The sequence below is a fragment of the Pseudochaenichthys georgianus genome, chromosome 13 (genome assembly GCF_902827115.2).
Source record: "Pseudochaenichthys georgianus chromosome 13, fPseGeo1.2, whole genome shotgun sequence".
Classification (NCBI taxonomy): Eukaryota; Metazoa; Chordata; class Actinopteri; order Perciformes; family Channichthyidae; genus Pseudochaenichthys; species Pseudochaenichthys georgianus.
In genome coordinates, this window is record NC_047515.1 from 19,187,627 (window position 1) to 19,209,948 (window position 22,322).

Sequence of the window (22,322 nt, forward strand, 5' to 3'; positions counted from 1 at the left end):
TGTTCCCGTCTTTGAATTTGGGTTGTTTGTTTCCCTCTCCAATCTGCTTATTTTTTGGCTGGCTTGTTCTTCAGAGACCCTTTCATATCTAATTTTCCATCACTCATTGATGAACAACGACCTTTGTGGCGGGCCAATATTTTTACGTTCTTGTGAAAAACCTTTGATTATCGATTCAAGTTTTAGGAAAGCAAGGTTGTCCAAGTTAACACAGCTCTATTAAAGAAGGAATTATGAAATAGAACAAAGCTAAAAAAACAAGAAATGATGGAGGATGTGTTAGAAATGTGTTTTCTCTTAGTGACAATAGTGTCTGTGCTCAGGGGAATTAGTGGAGCTCAGTCCTGCAGAAGAGGCCACACAGCAAGTTATTCCAAATGTAAACATGCACTCATGCATCCCCTTAAAAGGGAAACAGAACAAGGACATAAAAAGGTTGTTGAAATTATGACCCAGTGCAGTTCTTCAATGCACGACTGACTCACAATCTGCATTTCATATGAGAGCTGGTAACCCGCTCCTGCCGCCACTGCGTCAGGCCGTTGTGTCCTTAGGCAAGACACTTCACCCGGATTTGCTCCTGTGGGTATTGTCCACAGTACATGTATGATACCAATGTATACTTGTAAAAGCGCCTCGATGACCTCGAGGCGTGAAGATGGACGGTGTGGCGCAGTGCGCTGTGCAATGATCATCAGATCAAGGGGTGAAACCCGCCGCTGCTGCGTCTGTAAAGCCGGTGTGTCCTTGGGCAAGACACTTCACCTGAACTTGCTCCTGCATGTATAAAACATATGTGTAATGTGTGTATATGTAAAGCGCTTTGAGTCATTGTAAAAGCGCTATAATAAATGTAAGGAATTATTATTATTATTACAGAGAGCTGGTATCATTTATTTCTACCAGGCGCACTGGATATATGTTTTCTTTGGCCAAAAGCAATTTCAGCTTTTAATAGAGAAGCATGGACAAACTGAAAGAAATTACACTGAAGAGCGATGGAGAGGGTATTTGTCATATACGATAGGCCTATACCACTCAAACTCTCACAATAAGCCCGGAGGTTTTATTTATGTTGTTATGATGAATGTTTTCATCCACACTGCCTAACCCATTGGAGCCAGTAAAAACACCAGACTTAATGAAGACTGTCAGTGATGTGCTCAATGTTCTGCTAAAAAGGGGAGACCTGATTGTTATCGTTTTTTATTATAGTGCTTTTCTTTCTATTTATCTCTGTATGGATTTGTTTCTAAATGTAATATCTTTTCCGGAATCTCTTATGAACAAGACGAGGCACCTCAAAGGGCTCATGCTTGAACTTGAGTGTTTACAAATGGCTATATTCAGAGATCCTTCTGTGAATTCTTTCAATGCACTCTAATGTAAGTGGGTAGTGTTAAAGTGCACTGTACTTCTGAGATGCAGAACAAAGCTTTGTGTGCAAGATGAAAGTGCAGGTCACAAGTATAAGACATTATCAGCCCATAACATTTCAAAGAAAACCATCACCATAAGAGATGACGTATATCCTTGAGGGTAGTTTGGTGTTTTCTTATCAATCATACTGGGTCAACAATGTAGGACAAGTATACTTAGTTTTAAGACAATACAGCTCAACAATGATCCTAATAATTTGACCAAAGCAACAACGGAAGTATGAAGTGTCATTTATTGACTTGCGGCTGGTAGACTACCATTTGTTGCCTATTTAAGACTGAAATCTCCTCACTTGTTTTCACAAACATTTTGCTTCAAGGTTTTTGGACATAGCCATCAGCAGTTGAGGTTGCTTTGGTACATCTTTTTACTCTGGCAGCGGCATGGGCCAGTGACATTTACTTTACCATTGAAATGTTCCTTTTTACAGCTTCTTTAATGTAGGCTCCATCACTTTTTGTAGATCTGTCTACCAAAACTCTGAGTCAGCAAAGTTAAGACTGTTAAAGTCATTTTTCATAAATAAATGTCAACTGAATATCAAAAAAAATATCGAGACGGGTGTCGCAGTGGTCTGTGCATCCGATCATCAGATCAAGGGGGAGTGCTGGGGAACTCCAGTTCGAAACCCGCTCCTGCCGCCACTGCGTCAGGCCGTTGTGTCCTTGGGCAAGACACTTCACCCGGATTTGCTCCTGTGGGTATTGTCCACAGTACATGTATAATACCAATGTGTACTTGTAAAAGCGCCTCGATGACCTTGAGGCGTGAAGATGGACGGTGTGGCGCAGTGTGCTGTGCAATGATCAAGGGGTGAAACCCGCCGCTGCTGCGTCTGTAAAGCTGGTGTGTCCTTGGGCAAGACACTTCACCTGAACTTGCTCCTGTGGGTATTGTCCACAGTATCTGACCATTGCATGTATGATATATGTGTAATGTGTGTATATGTAAAGCGCTTTGAGTCATTGAAAAAGCGCTATAATAAATGTAAGGAATTATTATTATTATTAAAAACCACTTGGGTCCTCTCAACTGGGTGATTACAGCTCAAGATGAGTTCATTTGAAATGTTTCTGGAGCTGATTCAATAACACAAGCGGCTTCCCACAGAATGCACTTTACCAATGGTACAATAAAATAAAATAATCAAAATTAAGGGTTTTAGGATTAATGCTGTTCATTTGTTGAGTCAAATGTCCAAGTTAAAATCCATGACCTGTCTGTGTATGTTGTTTCTAATATGAACTCAGAAACAGGTTGTTCAGTTTCCATCAGTTTTAGATTGTTGTGTGTCAGTCAGTGTGTGTGCCATGGTGTCGGCTGGATGGTTTGAAGCTGTCGTCTCTGTTGATGGACTCCTGTTACATCTGCACGCTAGCCCCATAGCAAATCTGCACTCACACACACAAACTAAAACACACTCTCAGGATCAGTTTTGTTATTGTCGCAGCCCCATCGAGGTGGCCTGCAGGGATGATGAAAACAGAGGTGTAACACAAACTGCTGTCAGAGAGTCTCAGACATGCAGACAGATTTAAGAGGATATATTGAATGGCGTCATGGGCCGTCCACTTTCTCAGTCACTACCACCATGCTTCTCCCAGCAAGGAGAGGTAAAGGTCCAGTTTATCTATAATCCAGATACAGAAGCTCTCAAATGTGACAGTTCAAATGAAAGAAAGAAGATAAGTAGGCATTTGAAGCTGACAATAAAAGAAGAAAAGCAAACTCTGAAGCACTCTTCTTAGGAAAAGGTTGAAATTTCAATTGTAGTGGTTCACACAGAGAATGCAATTGTCTACCATTAAAGTGTTAGGAGCTTTGTGCAGAAACACGGTGGAGAGTCATACATTTATCTTTAAACAAGCCAATAGAATAAAGGCTTATAAACCACTTAAAATGAAGAGCTTCAGGCATTTATTTTCCTTGATGTTGTTTTGACATAAAAGCAACTTTTACTGAATGTCTTTTACAGGTTTAAATATTGCAGGCTCTGCTCTCAAATCAATGGTTTTATTTTGCCAATAGCTACATTTTTCTCAAAATGCTCAGTGGCAGCGAGAACATTTGGTTTTGTTTTTGGGTTGAGGATAACAGTCAGTTTAAGCGTGAGATGTGAACACAATATTTAGATTTATTTCGCCATGTGAGTTTCTATTAAAAACGTTTAAAAGAAAGCTCCATAAATTAGCATTTCTTAATCATTTAACCCCGTTGAAGTGTAGGATTGACTCGTGATTTGTTATCTCATACACAAGGTCATGTTCAGAATTGATGCTTGGTGCTAAATTTAGATATTTTGTTCATATCTGATTTCTTTGTTTGGCTATTCACACTATTTTGACCATGTGGCCAATATCAGGTTTCAGTGTGATCTGTTAAAGGTCCTCAAATCACCCGGATGCTCAAAAGAACAAAAGCAGAGATGTGACATGCAAGTAAACAGGTAGTTCACTGAAGTCAGTATTCACAGTTTCATTTATAAATGGGAGCCAGCTGAGTCAGAGATGGACATTTTGTATGAATTACGATACGACATCACAAACTTAGGATGCATTCAAAATAACAGATTCCATGTGATTTCTGGCACTTTTACCTGCAGTCTGAATGCATATCAATACATCTAAAATGGATCTTTGACTACAGGGTTTTAGCTCCTTCTTGGCGGTTTTGTCTGTGGTTATCAGCAGTGGGAGGTATTTATGCAGAATTGCTTTCACTTGCAGTTTACGCCATCTGAATATTCCGATGAATTAAAGGGCACCTCCACAGTAAAAATGAAAAATCATACCTCTCTTCTTCTCAGCATACTGCTGGTATTGCCTCACAACCCCTCAGCATCAATCAACCTCTGTTTATTTCATATGTTTGTGCAGCTACACACATTTGTGCACAGGATTAAAATACTGAATGTGCCTTCAGGCTGCTTCAGGGAATGCCAACTCAAGTGTCACTATGTTCATTGATGTGAGCTGTTTACTTTGGGTTTATCCAGATTTACAATTTGATGACAGGAATTTAAATAATGAGGGGAACAGGCAGATTTAGCCTGAAAGGAAATGTATGGTGTTTGCTGCTCCTACAGTTAAATTCATAATACATTGCCACTGGAAGTAAATTATGTTTATGTGCAAGTAGCCTATTTAAAATAATAATTAAACTTGCTGGTACAATTATTTGTACTTGTACTTGATAAAAGATTTTAACCAAAAATAATTCAAAAGAAGAAGGCAAAAGGATGATTTGTGCATTATTACTTTACTAATTTACTATTTTGTTGTTTTTAGTGTGAGCAAGCATTTTAAATGCGTCTGCATTTTATTACATTACATATAATTTAACTGCCGTAGCTTTTATCCAAAGTGACTTACAATAAGTACAAAAACCACAAAGAATCAAACTCCGAACAACAAGGAAAGTGCAGATATATTCACTTCAAGCAAGTTCATCCCTTAAAATCCAAAGACAAAGTCACGAGATGTGGAAGCAGCCCACTGAAATGGTTAAAATACTTTTCACAAACATGTCATGCGACTTAAGCTGGTCCTCACACTGATAGAAGTATAGAGAGGCGAAGTCACGCCCATCTACTTCCGGCCCATGGGACCCCGGAAGCGAAACATTTACATTGAATTCAATGGAGAGAGAAAACGTATCTTTTGATCCCGTTTGAATTGTGCTACGAACTACACATATGATGTTTGTCAATCTTAAACAATAAGTTCCATGTCAAAAAAGTCACATTTTGTCGTAAAACTGTTGAAATATAAGACTATGAAAAATACGCGACTACAAAGACTACAAATCCCAAATCCCATTCTGGCTCGCGTAAGTGATGTCACAGGCGATAATGCTCCAAGTGGTTGCGACTCGTAATTAAAGCGAAGAAGAAGAAGAAGATCTCATAACTGATTTATTCCCTCCAATAAATAAGAGATTGCTAAAAATAAATTCACTTTTACAAGATGCCTGTGTGCTTTGTACCAGGTTGTAATCACATAAGTGATCATACCACTTGCTCGTTCTATCGCTTCCCGTCTGATGAAAGGACCAGGAGTCGTTGGACCAAACATATCAGGTAATACACATGTTTTGCATGGAACATAGTCAAGTTAGCTACATAGCTAGTAGCGAGCACGTTAGTTAGCATCACATTACTTAGCCTTGTCATTTGTATTAGCCTTAACATGAAATAAACCCAAATGTTAAACAGTAAGAGTAGTCATGATGGTAAGTATTTTGTGAAACATTTGAAGAGGAGCCTATCGCCCCCTCCACCAGGTGCTAAGGGGGCGGGAGGTAGGCTAACGGCACATTAGCATCTGCGATCTTTTCTACTTAATGCTATCTGCTCAAATGGTTAAAATTGAACATTAAAAGATCAGGCAGTTCAGGGAGAGTCGAAGGAAGGAAGGCAGGCAGGCAGCTTTGCATGACATGTATTTATTTATAGAAGGACCATGCATACAAAAACATTAATCTCAGCAAAGAGAAGAGATGCAATATGCCAGATTATAGCTAATAGCTAATTTCCATCTGTGGTACATTCTTCTGGACGTGTTTCATTGTGATGATAGTGAGTCAATCTGTTTGTTGGAAAGACAGTAGTTGAGTGATTACTGATAGAACATTATTAAAAGAGATAATTATTCAAAGTGTTGTTACTTTAAAGTGTTGTTACTGACCTTTTTCTCTTTTATTTTCTTTACCTCACCTGTAACTGCTGAGACCCTGAGGAACATGCACACTGGACTGACCTGCTCTGGCAACCTGATTTCCACTGTACGTAATAGTATTTGGTTATGGTATATTATTTATATACATCAAAGGCACAATGCACCCCCCAGAGACACACATGTATTGAGTGTGATATTGTGCATAGGTCATGTGAAATCATCTTTACATACTAGAAAACTGTAGGAGCGGCAACTTGTTTTGAAATTGAATTTTTAATATCCGATAATAAAGTTGAACTGTTTTCTTTATTCTTCTCTCTTCCCAGCTCCATCCATCACCATGCTCTGTTCCTGCAGGTCCTGCTTGCTAATCAATGCTCATATTTTTTTACACAATTACAAATAAAGTCAATGTATTGTATGACATGAAGTTGTGTTTCATTCGGAGTCAATAATACATTCATTCTGCCTTCATCCATTCTGCCTTCAACTGCACAATGATTGTGGACTGCACCGACATCCATTGGTAAGATGAACCAAGCAAAGAGGGTCACCATCATGCCCAAGGACATCCAGCTGGCCCGCTGCATCCGCGAGAGAGGGCTTAAACTGACCTGAGACCAGCACACCCAAACACAAAAGCTCTTTTAAGAGCCACCTACAGTTTCAAAGAGTTGCAATCCTACGTTATTATAATTATTAAACTGGTTCATGTGTCACTTAGTTTACTGAACCGTGATGAATGAAAGAAATTAGTGAGGTAGTGGTTTACTGAAGTTACAAAGACATTAATATATGAGTAACAGATCAGTGTGTAAACACAAACTTCTGTCAATTATGGATCATTCAAACTATTTATATAAAAATAAAGTTCTAAAACAAGTATTCGGTATATTCCTTGATAGCTTTTGGAGAAGGTTGTTTTTAAGTTTACTAAAATCTATCGTTTCAACTGTTTCACTTTATAAAAAGGAACAGGTGAGTAGAGCATCATTGAGTTTCTTATTCTGTCAGTAAATTATTCAAATTAAATGTTTATCATTATTTTAGTCAACCCTAAACAAATTGATTGTACCTTTTTAATAATGACCTTACATGGTCGCCAAAGTTAAATTAACTTCAGAAAATCAAATCAATTAATTTCTCCAACAGTCAACTATTTTCATAAAGAATATACATATTTTTCAAAGTCAACTTTATTGTCAATCTTACTCAGTTTGTGTTTATAGACAGAGAGATCAAAAAGACTTTTAAATCAAATACAATTATACAATTTACAGATATGTATACAAATATATATATATATATCCTATATACACCATCATGTATAATGATGGTGGACACTTCACTGTCTGGATGGCAGCTTGCTGGTCTCTGCTCAGTCGCATTGAGGCAAGCATTGCCTCAAGCCCCCGACCCCCATGCCCCTTCATCAGCTCCGGCACAGTGACAATGGCCTGACAAAAGCCATGCCATGCCACACTGTGCACCCCTCAGTGCAGACCTGAACCAGTCTACATCCTGATTGGCGATGTCTCTGGCCAGTGGGTTGTATGTCTCATGCTATAATAGATTGAATGAGCAATAATACAAGGATGGTCTGGATCTGGGGGTGGGAGGGGTTATTTTTCCATAGTTTTGTCCTCTTGTCTGATTGTTGTTATTGTTTGTTTTTTCTGTATTTTTTGTAATTTGTGTTGTACTGGTTGTGATTGTACATTGTATTTTTCTAAATGTGTATAAATACATTTTTGAAAAACATTTGATCAACAATAAAAAAGGATGTGGTCAGGATCTAGACTCAGTGTGTAGTTTATTAATTAATCAATGCTCTCTACATTAGGAAAACACATACCAGTGTACCAGAGGGAGTCACACACAGCTGTGCCTGGATAACCAAACAAATTGACAAGATAACCAAAACCCTTGACTCTACACACAGCAAATAAACTCAAATGACACAACGAGATGTAAAAGGACATACAGTATAGTCGATATAAAACTGGCCGCTTCAATCTGAAGAGCAACTAAAACAAAACACGGGAGTGTACCTTGTTCTTGTGAACACTAATGTTATCCACAGCATACACAGAGACCACGAAGTTCTTAAGGAGAAAACTAGTTACTGAAACAAAACACGTTAGTGTACCTTGTTAGCTAATGTTAGCTAGCTGACATTAACGTTACACATTGCACTCATATTACTCACCGAAACCTTGTAAAGCCGGTCCCGCTACAGAACCGACTAACTCCCCTTTCGTGTATGTCCAGCTCTCAACGTGTCCAGACTTGTAGTGATGTTCACCTCGTTTTATACTTTTATTCTCATTCTGAAAGAAACAGGTGAAATTGGCTAACGTGACGGCCGTCTTTGTGATGGTGACACGTATTGTGCGAGACCAGAGAACTGTAGTTCACTCAGCGGTTTCACACAAAAAAATGTGTAACTTCACAGTTTTACGACACATTTTAATTTTTTTGACTTGCAAAATATTCTTTTAAATTGACAAACATCATATGTGTCATTCGTGGCACAATTCAAACGGGATCAAAAGATAACCTTTCTCTCTCCATTGACTTCAATGTATAATTTTACACTTCCGGGGTCCCATGGAGGCTCCCGGAAAGGGAGGGACTTCGCCTCTCTATTGGAGCACATACTGTACTGTAGACACACATCTCATTCCCCCATGATTTTGTTTGTCTGAGCTCTCGGTGAAACAATGTGTCTTTAAAGTAATTTACTCCATTCCCTCGCCTGTCTTCACTCACTACTCCTACATCAATATGACTATCCATGCGCAGCATCGAGAAAGAGTAAATGAAAGATAGATTTATTCCATCTCTCCTCAGAATTGTTTTGTTAAATTCCCTAAGAAACCAGTCTCATAAGATAGTGTATTTAAGATAAGATAAGATGGACTTTTATTAATCCCTCGTGGGGAAATTGTTTCTCTGCATTTGACCCATCCTGTGTTAGGAGCAGTGTGCTGCCATTTTGAACGGCGCCCGGGAAGCAATTTACTCAACATTCCTGTATCTTGTTTGCATGTTGTTTAACATTTTTGAATGTATCATTTGTATTTTGTCTACCAGTAAACCTCTCTGGTTGTTGATTATATTTTGGCTGTGTTTCAGATTTTAGGAGTGTTTTAACCAGCATTATTCAGCTTTTACACTTTGGTGGTATTCCATGTCCTACAAGATTAAAGAGGAAATTAAATAAGGACTAACACATACTGTGTAAGCTATTTGGGAATATGCACAGTTTGGTGTTGGAACAGTTCGTACATTGCGTGTTGCTAACACTCAACATCAGCTTGAGTGGATTTGACCCACGGACCAATACATTTCTCATTGTGAAGCAGTCCCTGCAGGTGGCCATTTCACTGATTACTCCTTCCTCTCCCATTGAAGATGTGTTTATGGGGAAAATCAGTTGCTGCAGGGTTTGATTTGAATGAAACTGCTTCACAAACAAACCTGCTTCGTATATATTGGCTGCACAACGATAAGCAAGCATAAGACAAAGAAATAACCTAGATAACATCTACTTTCTATAACATAGAAAGTGTGTTCAAATAACCATGATCTTTCTATTAAAATAATACAAAGAAAACAGGCCACCTATGTGAAAGTATTCAGGCCACATGCAGAATTTCCACATAAAATAAGCTGTATCAAATAAACATACTGTACATGAAGAGCTGCTGTTTTAAGGAGCAGGCTATAAAAACAAATCTGTAACAGTGGGATACACAATAGCTTTTGATTAAATGTGTTGCCAAGTGGCCCATATGACAGCTCTAGGAAGACAAGATGTATGAAGAAGATATACTCCATGTTGAACTCATATAAAAGGCTTCTTGCACCATACAAACAAAACAAAAGACATAAAATAATGAGTTAAAGGTTTTGTATTTTCAGTGTGTGTACAGTAAACAATAATTAAATCTCAACAACATGTAAAAGTTCCACACAATTTCTTGTGTCAATTATCTTCCCTATTATTTTATCCAATTTTCAGATTACACACGTATTATTATGATATATGCTGATGAGCTGTAGTCATGGTGTTTTTAAGGCCATCCATCTTTGCTAGCCTAGCCACCTGACAGACTGTTTACGCCATTTTAGAGGATAATCCCCATTCCCTAAGCAATCTTTTTATAGTGCAGCGGGAGTTGAAGGAGCCTAAAAATAATGCCAGAGGATTTGTGTTAGTAATTCCAATGCTAATTCCAACTAATGCAGGATGGTAAGATCAAGAAGAAGAGAGAATGCAGCGCCAACAAAACAATTGTAAGTGATAGAAATCACCTGAGGTCATTTTCTCATTGTTCAAAAATCGCAGCATCCATTTCTCTCTATTCCACTTGACACTTACTCACCGTGAGCTGACAGGTTGAAGGATGTTTCTAAATCTCTTTTTTCTCTCCCTCTGGGTTTCTGGCTGCAGGCAGATCTCACTTGTCTTTTTTCTTCTGTTGTTCAAATTTGATTTTGCATGTATTCCAAACACACCAGGTGTTATTGTTCCTGGCCTCATTATCAGGATTATTTGTACATTTCATTTGTTTTTGTTGCACCTGGCTCTTTTTTTTCATTCGGCTCAAACACATTTTGCTCCTCCAAGAGCTTATGTTGTGTCTCCGAGGTTCACTCCTCGAGGAGATGACTCAGTAACCTGCATTTAGAGGGTGTAAAGCCTGCTTTAAATTCTCCTCCTGTCCAAACAGAGGCTTACTTACACCGTGCGACGCTTGGCTCCTAACCAAGTCTGTCTGTGTGTGTGTCTCTTCCTCTCTCCTCTCCATTTTCTTTGTGTTTTTCTGTGTGTGTTTGAATCATGTGTGTGCGCTCTGTACCTTCATCATTAATTACAGCTAGTGTTACATCTGGAAAGAGGGAAGAAAGTGCGTCAAAGGTGGAGGGAGACAGAGCAGATAGGAAAAGACAAACTGTGACCGTAAGACAGACCGCTGTGTGATCCAAATGGACAGGCGGTGTAGACTCCCAGAGTGTCTTTCAGAGCTGCCAGGCACGAACGTTTGAGAGAGGAGAGAAGTCGTGTCAGGTAGAGGTAGAGGATTTTCTCCCTGCATGACTCACCCTGTCTCAGACTGAATGGCAGTCTCAGACGAGCGTATAACACTTTTGGTCATGTTGAACCACTCTTTTAGTTTGATATTCTCCACTACAACAGAGCACGTCACTCACCATGTTTGGGAGTCCATGTTTTAAGTTATTCTGGCTGTTTAGACCTCTGCTCAGGCTTAATTGTGTGATATAAATAAACACAAAAACAACACTGTTCACTTTGATTTTCTCTTACAAGAAACGTTGACTAACCTGGGGTTTGTTTAGGACCTGTTATGACTATTCTTGCTTGTTGTACCCTTTTTAAAGCAATGTTTCACTATTTAGAGAAAGCAATTAAAAAACCTGATGGTGGTCTACAATGAACATATTGCTGTAATAAACCTTCCTTAAAGTTATCCTGTGGATGTTTTGACTGTATCAGCAATGGAGCAATGTGTTGATGAGCAAGAATGGCCCTAGCCAGCTGCTGATGTTTTGACATCTCAATGTTTATTTATATAGCCCAATATCACAAATGTTACATTTGTCTCAGTGGACTTCACAGTTTGTACATAATATCAGTGTGGCAATACGACACCCTCTGTCCTTAGACCCTCACATCGTACAAGGAAAAACTTCCGGAGAAAACCCAGTTTAAAGGGAAAAATGAAAAAAAACAACATCTGTATTTTATGTACTAAAAGATCATTGTATTGCTATCTGTGCGGGAGAGACTAAGTGGTAAAGATGTGCAGGGTCCTCCAGTAACACATTTCAGCTCCCTGCAGTCATTTACACATAAAAACTATGAATAATGAAATCTTGATGTGATATTATGTGATGGGTTATGCCCTGTAGTTATTATAACAACTATAAGTATATATGAGCATTTGAGGAAGTTGTTTTTCTCTATTATATCTACGGTTAATAGCAACATGGTAATAACATTATCAATGTGTCCTCCAAAGGTCCAGGGTATACACATATTTTTATCTCATGTAACGTGGACATGAACACTGCAGGTTTCATTTCATTATAATGCAGCATGTGGTGTGGCAAATATGACTTTGAATTTGTATTAGCTAATAAAAAAGCAGCAGCCAGTAATGTGGCTGAAGATGTAACACTGCTTCCCGTGGAGGGTAGATAAACACATATATACATCTGGGGCCTATGCTACGAACCTGGTTCAACCTAACCTGGATATGTTTGAGTTAGCCGGTTGGCCTAATCCAAAACATACGCGCTCTCGCTAAACTGTACTACGACGCTGGTTATCAAGTGGATCGCTCAAGCCAGCCGTGTCCTATCTAGTTAGGTGCGCGTTCACATGAAAGGGGTGGTATTTGGAGCATTCGACCAATCACAAACATGGAGAAGCGTACTGACAGCGCAGCGTCATACTTCCTCAATGAAAAGTGAACTTTAATACTAGTCAAAAATGAAGAAGTTAAACTTTAAACATCCATGACTTAAACACTTTATCCAGGATAAAAGCCACATAGCTGCACCTGCAAGGTGAACACAGCTGGCAAAAGAAAAAGTGTTTGAATGCGTACATTAACAGGTTTATGATATCACTGCCCCGTCTAAAACACGATCTGACTTCAATTACATTTGTCTCGAGTGTTTCGTCAACTTATGTGTTGCTTAAAATAATACTTCTGCATACAGTATGTGACACTGTGAGTGTTGCACGGCCAGATACGGCTCAGCTGACTCAGATAAGGAGATATATGATACATTATGAAGTGATATGCCGCGGACTGTACTTAATGTACTCTGATCCGGTTACTTATGTTGTGGCCGATATTTAAGTAAGCTTCCTTAACGCTAATGTTATAATAGTCAGATTGCTCTGAAGATGGAGGTGATATTCTATTAATGTTCACGTTCACACAGTCGGTGATTTTTGCCGGCCGTCTTTCCTGCGACGGCAGTTTTTCTGTATTTCCTTTCTCCTGTAATATGACTTGATCGCTTTAAACTCCGCACACTGAGCTCTGATTGGTCAGCAGGCGGTGCTTTCACTGAGTTGAGCTCTTAGCCTGCAACCTAACCTGGCCCCGACCAGGTTAGCTGCTTAGCATATATTACCATGGAGATCTAGCCTGCTAAAAAGAGAACCAGCTTCGGATGACCGGAAAGCCGGAGTTTTCCCTGAATTTAGCCCGCTAAGCGAAAATCCTGCTTCGCAGTATACCCCCCTGGTGGGCCTGCTTGATAAACATGTTGTACCAAAGTCTTTAGGGTGTAATTAATATGTGTCAACATCATTCTGGATACATTTACATAATATCTTTGGCAAAGGCAGCACAGTAGCTATTCCATTTGTGTTCAGCCATGACAAGCCATGTGAATGTTTATCAGACGCTGTCTCCCATGTTGTTGTTGTGTTTTCTTGTATTGTTTACTTGCTGCACATTAAGCTTTCTTTTTTTAGGGAGGAGGATGTTTTTGTAAGTAAATCACAGCTGGTCGGGTTCAAAGGTGTAAATGTTCTGCAACACAGGTTTTTAAAGCTAATTAGGGGGTGTCAGGCACCTAAAAAGAGATGTATTCAGGCAAAAAAAAATCACCTGATTAACTTTGATCAGTTGGAGCTTCAAGAACAATAAGTTTCCATATTATTAATATGCAGAGAGGAATGTGTCTCTGTCTTATGCTGTAATGTCTAACTCCTTGTGTGTGTGTGTGTGTGTGTGTGTGTGTGTGTTTTTTTCTGTGTGTGTGTCTCTGTGTGTATGTGTGTGTGTACTTGTTGTGGGTGTGTCTATGTGTGCCCCAGCAGATGTTATGGAGGGGAAAAGCGCCATTCTGCTGGGCATGAGTCAGTGGAACTCAAATGACCTGGTGGAGCAGATCGAAACTATGGGACACATGGAGGACCAGTCGCATGGTACAATACACACACAAACACACACAGCAACAGATACACACACATGCTACACACACAAATTCACAAATGTGTAATCAGATTTATGAGTCACTGAATGATGATAATGGTGGATACGGTGGATGAATTGTAGCTTCTATTTAAAGCTGTATGAAGTCATGTTTGAGTTCTAGGGGCAGAAAGAGTAAAACAAAAAGGAAAATAATCCTGGTTTCATTTATCGAGGTGCAATGGGTACAGGAAAATTGTTCACTTCAACTGTGCTGAGACCCACTATAAATCTACACATTAACACTGCAGGGGCTTGTGTTAGTGTGTGTTTATTACACAAGACTTTTATTCATCTTTGAGGTGCAATTTTATAGCCTAATTGTAAGTAATATGTATTTTCTTGATGGAAATTAGTACAAGGCTCCCTTGGAGATTATATTTATCATCTCAATTGGACACACATGGTTTAATAAATTATTTTTTAGAAAAAGAAAAGTGCTTGGCAAAATGCTGTTGCACTGTGGTGTGAACAAAGCTGGGACAGGACCCACAGGACACAGTGTTATTGCCTGTTTGTGCGCAGCATATCCAGCAGAAAAAAAGCTAAATGGGCTTCCCATAACAGATGTGTTTCTGGCTATCTAACAACATGTTTTTTTTCTCATTTACGGGCATTCAGGCTATGCCTCGGTCAACCAACTCCTGTGAAAACATCTTATTAGCTCACAGTTTACTCTAAAAGGGAAAAGATTGGAGGCTCCATGCTTGCAAAGGGTGAACATTTAGTCATTGAGGCTTTATATGAGCCTGAATAAACGAAAGCACATAGTGAGCAGCAGATAAACATAATTGTGGCTAAGATCTAACAATGCAGTAACAATGTGTTTCGAGCTCAGTGCTCCTGCTCTGTGGTCGCAGATGCCTGAGGAGGAGCGCTGAGCTCGATACATGTCTGTGTTCTGCTCTCTTGCTGCGGTGCCTTTATGCGCATCTGAAACATTGTTTGAAATAAAATTGTTATTGCTATATCATTTATACATTTATTTCTTTGCTACATAAGCTTCCCTATGTCACGAGACAGCAGGTGATAAAAACAATGTGGCTTTAAATTGAATGGCAGCAAAGAAACAATCACAATCAGTTCAACAAAAAAGAACTAAATTATATTATATTAACATGGATTCAATAGCAACAGTGATTCACAGCTCCCCTGTCAGTCCTGTGCTGTTAGCAATCAATTCGTTTTGGATTTTGTTTACTGACAAATGAACCGGCTCTCGGTGTAAAGGCCAGCTCTGAGGTCTGACAATCTGAAGTGAGAGCTTGTAATCACTGAGCTTCATTGTGAGTGCAGTCTGGTCCTGCAGAGATGAGAGAACGATAGTTACGGCTGTAACTACGGTTCTATGAGTCCCGGATGACCGCCAGAGGCGGTGCTTTAGCACTGGATATGTCCATCGCGCGCATGCGCAGCTCGATAACAACAAAGTCACCTGTGACCCACGTGACACCGGCTATATCAGCCGGTATTGTCAGAGGATCTGTTCCCCGAATCTTCTCGCGAGCACACAAGAATTCTGAGTGACAGGGAACTCTGGCGGTCATCCGGGACTCATCGAACCGTAGTTACAGCCGTAACTATCGTTCTATTTCGTCCCTACTGACCGCCAGAGGCGGTGCTTTAGCACTGGATGACTTATACCAACAATGTCATGAAGAATCCAAGCCCTTGCTCACCACTGGAAGCAGCGGAGCTCGGCAAAAGGACCACGCCCAAAGAATGGGGAGTGGCGACATTGACCTGATGACAACTGGAGAATGTGCCAGAAGACGCCCACGACGCCGCGGCGCAGATGGTCTCCAGGGGCACCCCTCTCAGGGCAGCCCAATATGTTGAGATGCTCCTTGTAGAGTGGCATCTCAGCCTGATGGCAGGGGGCGGCCACTGGCCCCGTAAGCCTGTGAGATGGTATCGACAACCCAGTGGGGCAGCCACTGGTTAGAGGGCCTAACCTCCTTTAGTGCCGCCAGGGCAAACTCAAGAGTTGCTCCTCCTGCCGTATACAGGCAGTAGCCTTGATATACGCCCTTTGGGCACCCCCAGGGCACAGCAACTTCGATGTGCCGTACTCCTGAATGTCAAAGCGTGCCAGCTGGGCAGGCTGATTGAAGTGAGTTTGTGGAAGGACCCCGGGCGGGAATGCCACATTTGCCCAAAGGGCAACGCCTGAGAGTTTCACCTCGGGCATGTATTGTTTATGGAAAGGACATGCAACTCCCCGACTCGCTTCCCTGAGGCTATGGCAAGCAGAAATGCTGCCTTCGTGGGCAGCCACCTAAGCCCCACCTGGGCCAGGGGCTCGAAGGGAGGAGATGATAGGGCATCCGGCAGCAAGGGCAGGTCCCAAGCCGGAGCCCTCGGGGTGCAAGGGGGACGCTGCCGCAAAGCCCCTCTCATAAAGAGGGACACCGACCTGTGGCACCCCGCCGTGGCGCCGTCGACCCGAACATGTCGGGCAGAATCGCAGCCACATAAATTCAGAGTGGAGTGAGAACGTCCACTATCTAGAAGGGACTGTTGTCTAAGCAACAATGTACATGCTGTCCCCAAGGAACACGCACATTCTTGCCCCCCAGTTGGGGTAGAAAGTGTGTGAGTGCTGCACGGCCCGAAGCTCTAGCACGTTGACCCGGCGCGCACTCTGCTGGGCAGACCGCTGACCCTGAACGGTCCTGCCCTGCCGCACTGCACCCCACCCTGAGAGACATGCACCTATGGTGATGGTCTCCTGGCGGGATGGGATGGCGCCCATGGGCACGCCTACCAGGAGATAGGTCCTGCCCCTCCAGCGTGACGGAGAGTGGAGCAATGCTGCGACACCCTGACTTCACTGTGCCTGTGCCACTTGGCGTCCAAGTGAAGGCTGTTCAGCCACATCTGCATGGGGCGCAACGACAGCGGGCCTAAGGGCCCAGCGGCCGAGGCAGCTGCCAGTCTGCCCAAGGGCCGGAGGAACTGAATATAAGGCACCCTCTTGCCCGGCCCACGTGGAAGTAGGCATCCCTCGGTTGAGAACCACTCCACCTGTGCGTACTCCACTCCTTCACACAATACGTTGGTCATCGTTAGACACTGTTTTTTTCGTAGTATTTTTGTGTTTGGCAAGAATTTTGTTCTTCAGTCTGCTTCAATATCATACACTGCCAAATGATAGGCAATTATAGAATGGCAGCACCTTCAGGAATCTGTTGATTCCTCTGAGGTCCAAGATCGGGCAAAATCCGCCGACTTTCTTGCTCACGAGAAATTATGCCGAGTAGAACCCCCTGGCTAAGCAGAGGGTCTTACTGGGTTGATTGCGTCCTTGGACAAAAGGACGGACAACTCTTGGCCCAGAGGTAGGGCCCCTGCCGGATCGCTGACGACTGTCAATTAGACCCAGCCGAAAGCTAGGGGCCGGAGCTGCGGTCCGTACCCCTGGGTTAAGGTGAAAACCACCCAAGGGACGGAATTACAGACTGCCCAGAAACTGAGCTGCTGCTGGGAAAGCAGCCGCCGACCACCCCCGGGATTTCAGAGCCCAGCCCCCCGGACCCTGGAGCCTCTTGGGGGGTTCCAGTAAGGCTCTGGGGCATGAGGTCGCCTGGAAGGCGGGCGACATGGGGCACGAAAATCATTGGGAGGCGGTTGAGTGGGCCGCTAAGACCTCTGCAGACCACCCCTGTAATCCGGCGGCTGAGTGCGGCTGCTAGAGCGGCCCCTGGGCCTGCTGGGAGCGGGCACAGGTCTGCGAGGACCCGAGTGCTGCTGCCTGGTCTGCCTAGCTTGGGCGGCACGCTCCAGTGCCTCCAGGGCAGCTGATCTAAACAGCTCCCCTGGCTCGACTGGTACGCTACGGAGGACTCTCTGTCAACCGAAGGAGGTGCGTCAGCCGAAGGAGGGGCGCCAACCGTAGGAGGGGCGCCAACCGAAGGAGGGGGGGGGACGACAGGCGGCCCGCTAGCAGCCCCTACACCGGGCCCAGGCTGAAGGGCCAAGAGGCGACTTCATCATGCCCCTATCGGCAGCTAGCCGATCCACTTTAGAGGACAGCCTGTTTCTAGTCCTTCTATTGGGGGGAGCACACATAGCCATCGCTCCCTCAAGTCGCCGGGAACGGCCGAATTGATCTGGAGGAGGACGTGACAAGGAGAGGTGTCTGTTGGCTGCTGCCAGACGTTCCACCTCAGTGATTCGAGCCACTCTGAGCACCCGAGGCATGCAGCTACAGCTCATGCAGGCGTTTACCGTGAGAACCTCCCTCAGATGCTCAAATTTTGTCCCCACTGACCGCCAGAAGTGGCCGAGGCAGGAGGGGCAGCGGTCGTGGCCGTCCTCGGGCTCAAGAGAAGCCATACAGGCGCTACATGAATGAACCATTCTGTAGGTAGCCAGATGCAGCGTAGCCGGGAGCGGGTGCGGGAACACAGCCTTCACCAGCTACCTGCTTAATGGAAAGAGTAGAGCGTTGCTGCTACTCGCCGAACAGAAAGAGGGATGTAATTACACCCACGTTACCAGCAGAGGGAGCGGGAGCGAGAGCACTGCCTTCACCTGGCTGGATTAATAAACACGGCAGTTCAGCGTCTACCAGGAGCGGGGGCGAGAACACTGCCGGCTGAGTTAGAGACGAATGCCAGATGCAGCATAACCGGGAGCGGGTGTGGGAACACAGCCTTCACCCGCTACCTGCTTAACGGAAAAACAGGGCAGTTCCGCGTCTACCAGGAGCGGGGGCGAGAACACTACCTTCACTGGTTGAGTTAGAGACGAATGCCAGATGCAGCGTAACCGGGAGCGGGTGCGGGAACACAGCCTTCACCAGCTACCTGCTTAACAGAAAGAGTAGAGCCGCGCCGCTACTCGCCCAACAGAAATAGGGATGTAATTACACCCACGTTACCGGCAGAGGGAGCAGGAGCGAGATCACTGCCTTCACCTAGCTGGATTAGTAAATAAGGCAGTTTACCAAGAGCGGGGGCGAGAACACTGCCTTCACTGGCTGAGCTAGAGGCGAGTGCCAGATGCAGCGTAACCGGGAGCGGGTGCGGGAACACAGCCTTCACCAGCTACCTGCTTAACGGAAACCAGGCAGTTTAGCGTCTACCAGGAGCGGGGGCGAGAACACTGCCTTCACCAGCTACCTGCTTAACGGAATAAACCAGGCAGTTTAGCGTCTACCAGGAGTGGGGGCGAGAACACTGCCTTCACCAGCTACCTGCTTAACAGAAAAACAAGGCAGTTCGGCGCCTACCAGGAGCGGGGGCGAGAACTGCCTTCACTGGTTGAGTTAGAGACGAATGCCAGATGCAGTGTAACCGGGAGCGGGTGCGGGAACACAGCCTTCACCAGCTACCTGCTTAACGGAAAAACGAGGCCGTTTGGCGTCTACCAGGAGTGGGGGCGAGAACTGCCTTCACTGGTTAAGTTAGAGTCGAACGCCAGATGCAGCGTAACCGGGAGCGGGTGCGGGAACACAGCCTTCACCAGCTACCTGCTGAACGGGAAGAGTAGAGCGGTGCTACTACTCGCCGAACAGAAAAAGGGATGTAGCTACATCCGCATTACCGGTAGAGGGAGCGGGAGCGAGAGCACTGCCTTCACCTAGCTGGGTAAAATAAAGAAGCTTAACAGTATACGCAAGACGTTAGCCGAGTGGCTGCTGCTAACGATCAAGCGAGATCAAGTCAAATAACACACATGTTTAAGACCAGATAACTAGCTTCTAAAGAAGAGAATAGCACAGAGCCGTAGTTACAGCAGTAACCATGGCCAGGGCTCACACGGCATCTAACCGTAGTTACAGTAGTAACTATGGCCAGTACTTACATGGTTTAGAACCGTAGTTACAGTAGTAACCATGGCCAGGGCTCACACGGCATCTAACCGTAGTTACAGTAGTAACTATGGCCAGTACTTACATGGTTTAGAACCGTAGTTACAGTAGTAACTATGGCCAGTACTTACACAGCATAGAGCCGTAGTTACGGTATTGCCTATGGCCAGTACCTGCACGGCTTGGAACCGTAGTTACAGTAGTAACTATGGCCAGTACTTACGGCTTAACCCCGTAGTTACAGTATTAACTATGGCCAGTACTTACACAGCTTGGAACCGTAGTTACAATAGTAACTGTGGCCGGTGCCTAAAAGTGTCAGCCAACGGCTGCCCACTAGACAATATAATATTGGGAGCATGAAATCCTCCTTAATGGCCATACATGCAGAGCACACGGCACACACAGTGAAGATTGTTCTCTGCATATCGTCCTAGTGCTAGGAGTCTAGTACTAGGAGCAGTAAATACAACGATATAGCGCTACTTCAACCATACCATGCGTTTACCAGGAGCGGCAGCGAGAGCACTGCCCTCACCGGCTGAGTTAAATAATGAAGCTTAACCGTACATGCAAGGTGTTAGCCAAGCGGCTGCTGCTAACAATCAAGCAACCAAGTCAGAACACAATGTTAAGACCAGATAATTAGCTTCTAAGAAAGAGAACAGCCCGCATAGAACCGTGCCTGGTTACAGTAGTAACCGCACATGCCGAGCACACAGCACCCGCCGTGAAGATGTTCTCTGCATATCATCCTAGTGCTAGGAGTCTAGTACTAGGAGCAGTAATACAACGATCTAGCGCTACTGCAATCAAACCCTATGCTACAGATAGCGGGAGCACTGCCCTGAGTTAATAGTTAGCAAGGTGTTAGCCAAGCGGCTGCTGCTAACAATCAAGCGACCAAGTCAGAACACAAATGTTAAGACCAGATAATAGCTTCTAAGAAATAGAAAGTACTTACCTTACTTTCTGCATCTAAACGAAAAACGGGATTAAAGTATGACCCTCTGGGCTTCCATACTAAATTGAATGAGGGACGCAGCCAAAGCTGGGACTCAAATGCTAATGATAGCTCGGGCACAACACCACAAGCAGAACTTTCAAAAGAGCATAAGGGCAACTTTATGGGAGAGGAAGCGGGAACACTGTCGTCACCAGAAAGTCTAAGCCACAAACAATAAGACGGTAATCAGGACAACTTGGCTGGGAGAGGGTGTGGAAACACAGCCATCACCAGCAACAAGCTTACACAAACCTGTCTGTCGAGGCTCTGCACAGCGCACAGCCGGCCACAGCTCCTGGAGGACGCGTTTAACGACCCGTAGCTCCGACTGTCAGTCGCGAAGCTGCACACGGCCAGCTGCTTGCAGAGAAATCCCTCAGATCAAACGTTCAAACCTGAACGCTGTAGGCTACAAAAATGTAGCCACGGTACCCTCGCGCAGCGAGAAGATGAAAGGAACAGATCCTCTGACAATACCGGCTGATATAGCCGGTGTCACGTGGGTCACAGGTGACTTTGTTGTTATTGGTACTCGAGCTGCGCATGCGTGCGATGGACATATCCAGTGCTAAAGCACCGCCTCTGGCGGTCAGTAGGGACGAAATAGAACCCGCTCCTGCAGGGATGCTGTACTAACTCATGTGGTGGTAACTGGAGAAGTGGGCACACTGTGAATTACACCCCCCACACATCCCATTAACAAACCACTCACGAAGTCTAGAAATTATCTGTGAAGTGGTCCACTGCAGCAGCAATACCAGAGCCTGTGAAGAGCTGCCCTAGTTGGTCAAGGATAGGTTATATATTTTTTTTAAGGTGATATTCTGTGTTTTTTCCTATGAAAAGAATGAAAACAAACAATACATTCCTACTACTAAACAAATATTAAATATTGCTAGTCATATGCCACTCAAATTTCAATTTTTAAGAAGAGTTACAGGTTTCTGTGATGAGCCTCAGCAGTCTGAGTTGGACGTATAAAGCGAGTATCTTCCAATGTGATGTTGTCTGTAGTGCAATAAATGGGCAACTGTTTTCAATACCGCTTTATAATATGTCAGTGTTGAAGTGAAGTGCAATATTAAAAATACTGATCATAAAAATACAGATATATTCGAAAGCACAGAGCAAGGTACAGTAACTGACGAGAGCTGTTGATTGCACATGACAGGATGTAGTTGATATCTTCCTCGTACAACTGTCGACAGTTCCAGTGAGTTTCTTCGCTCCTGCATCACATCTCCGATCACTGTTACTGTGCGCCATGTCTCCATTACTGACAGGTGAGCTGGTACGCATATCAGTGGTGCTAAAGAAGTTCAGCATACATTCACCCAATTACCTCAATTTGCATT

The 22,322-nt window shown here is 43.6% G+C and overlaps 1 protein-coding gene across 4 annotated transcripts in view; it reads left to right on the forward strand.

Annotated features, from left to right (window-relative positions):
- The window catches only part of pitpnm3 (PITPNM family member 3), a 101,459-nt gene that overhangs the window by 19,337 nt on the left and 59,800 nt on the right, over positions 1 to 22,322 (forward strand). For 2 of the 4 annotated variants that reach the window (XM_034096771.2, XM_034096773.2), the window contains one exon: positions 13,987 to 14,097. The exons of 1 other annotated variant lie outside the window; for it this stretch is intronic. In XM_034096771.2, coding sequence (XP_033952662.1) covers positions 13,987 to 14,097 — 111 coding nt within the window. The remainder of the gene's footprint in view (positions 1 to 13,986; positions 14,098 to 22,322) is intronic. One more of the 4 variants, XM_034096772.2, reaches the window with a different exon arrangement.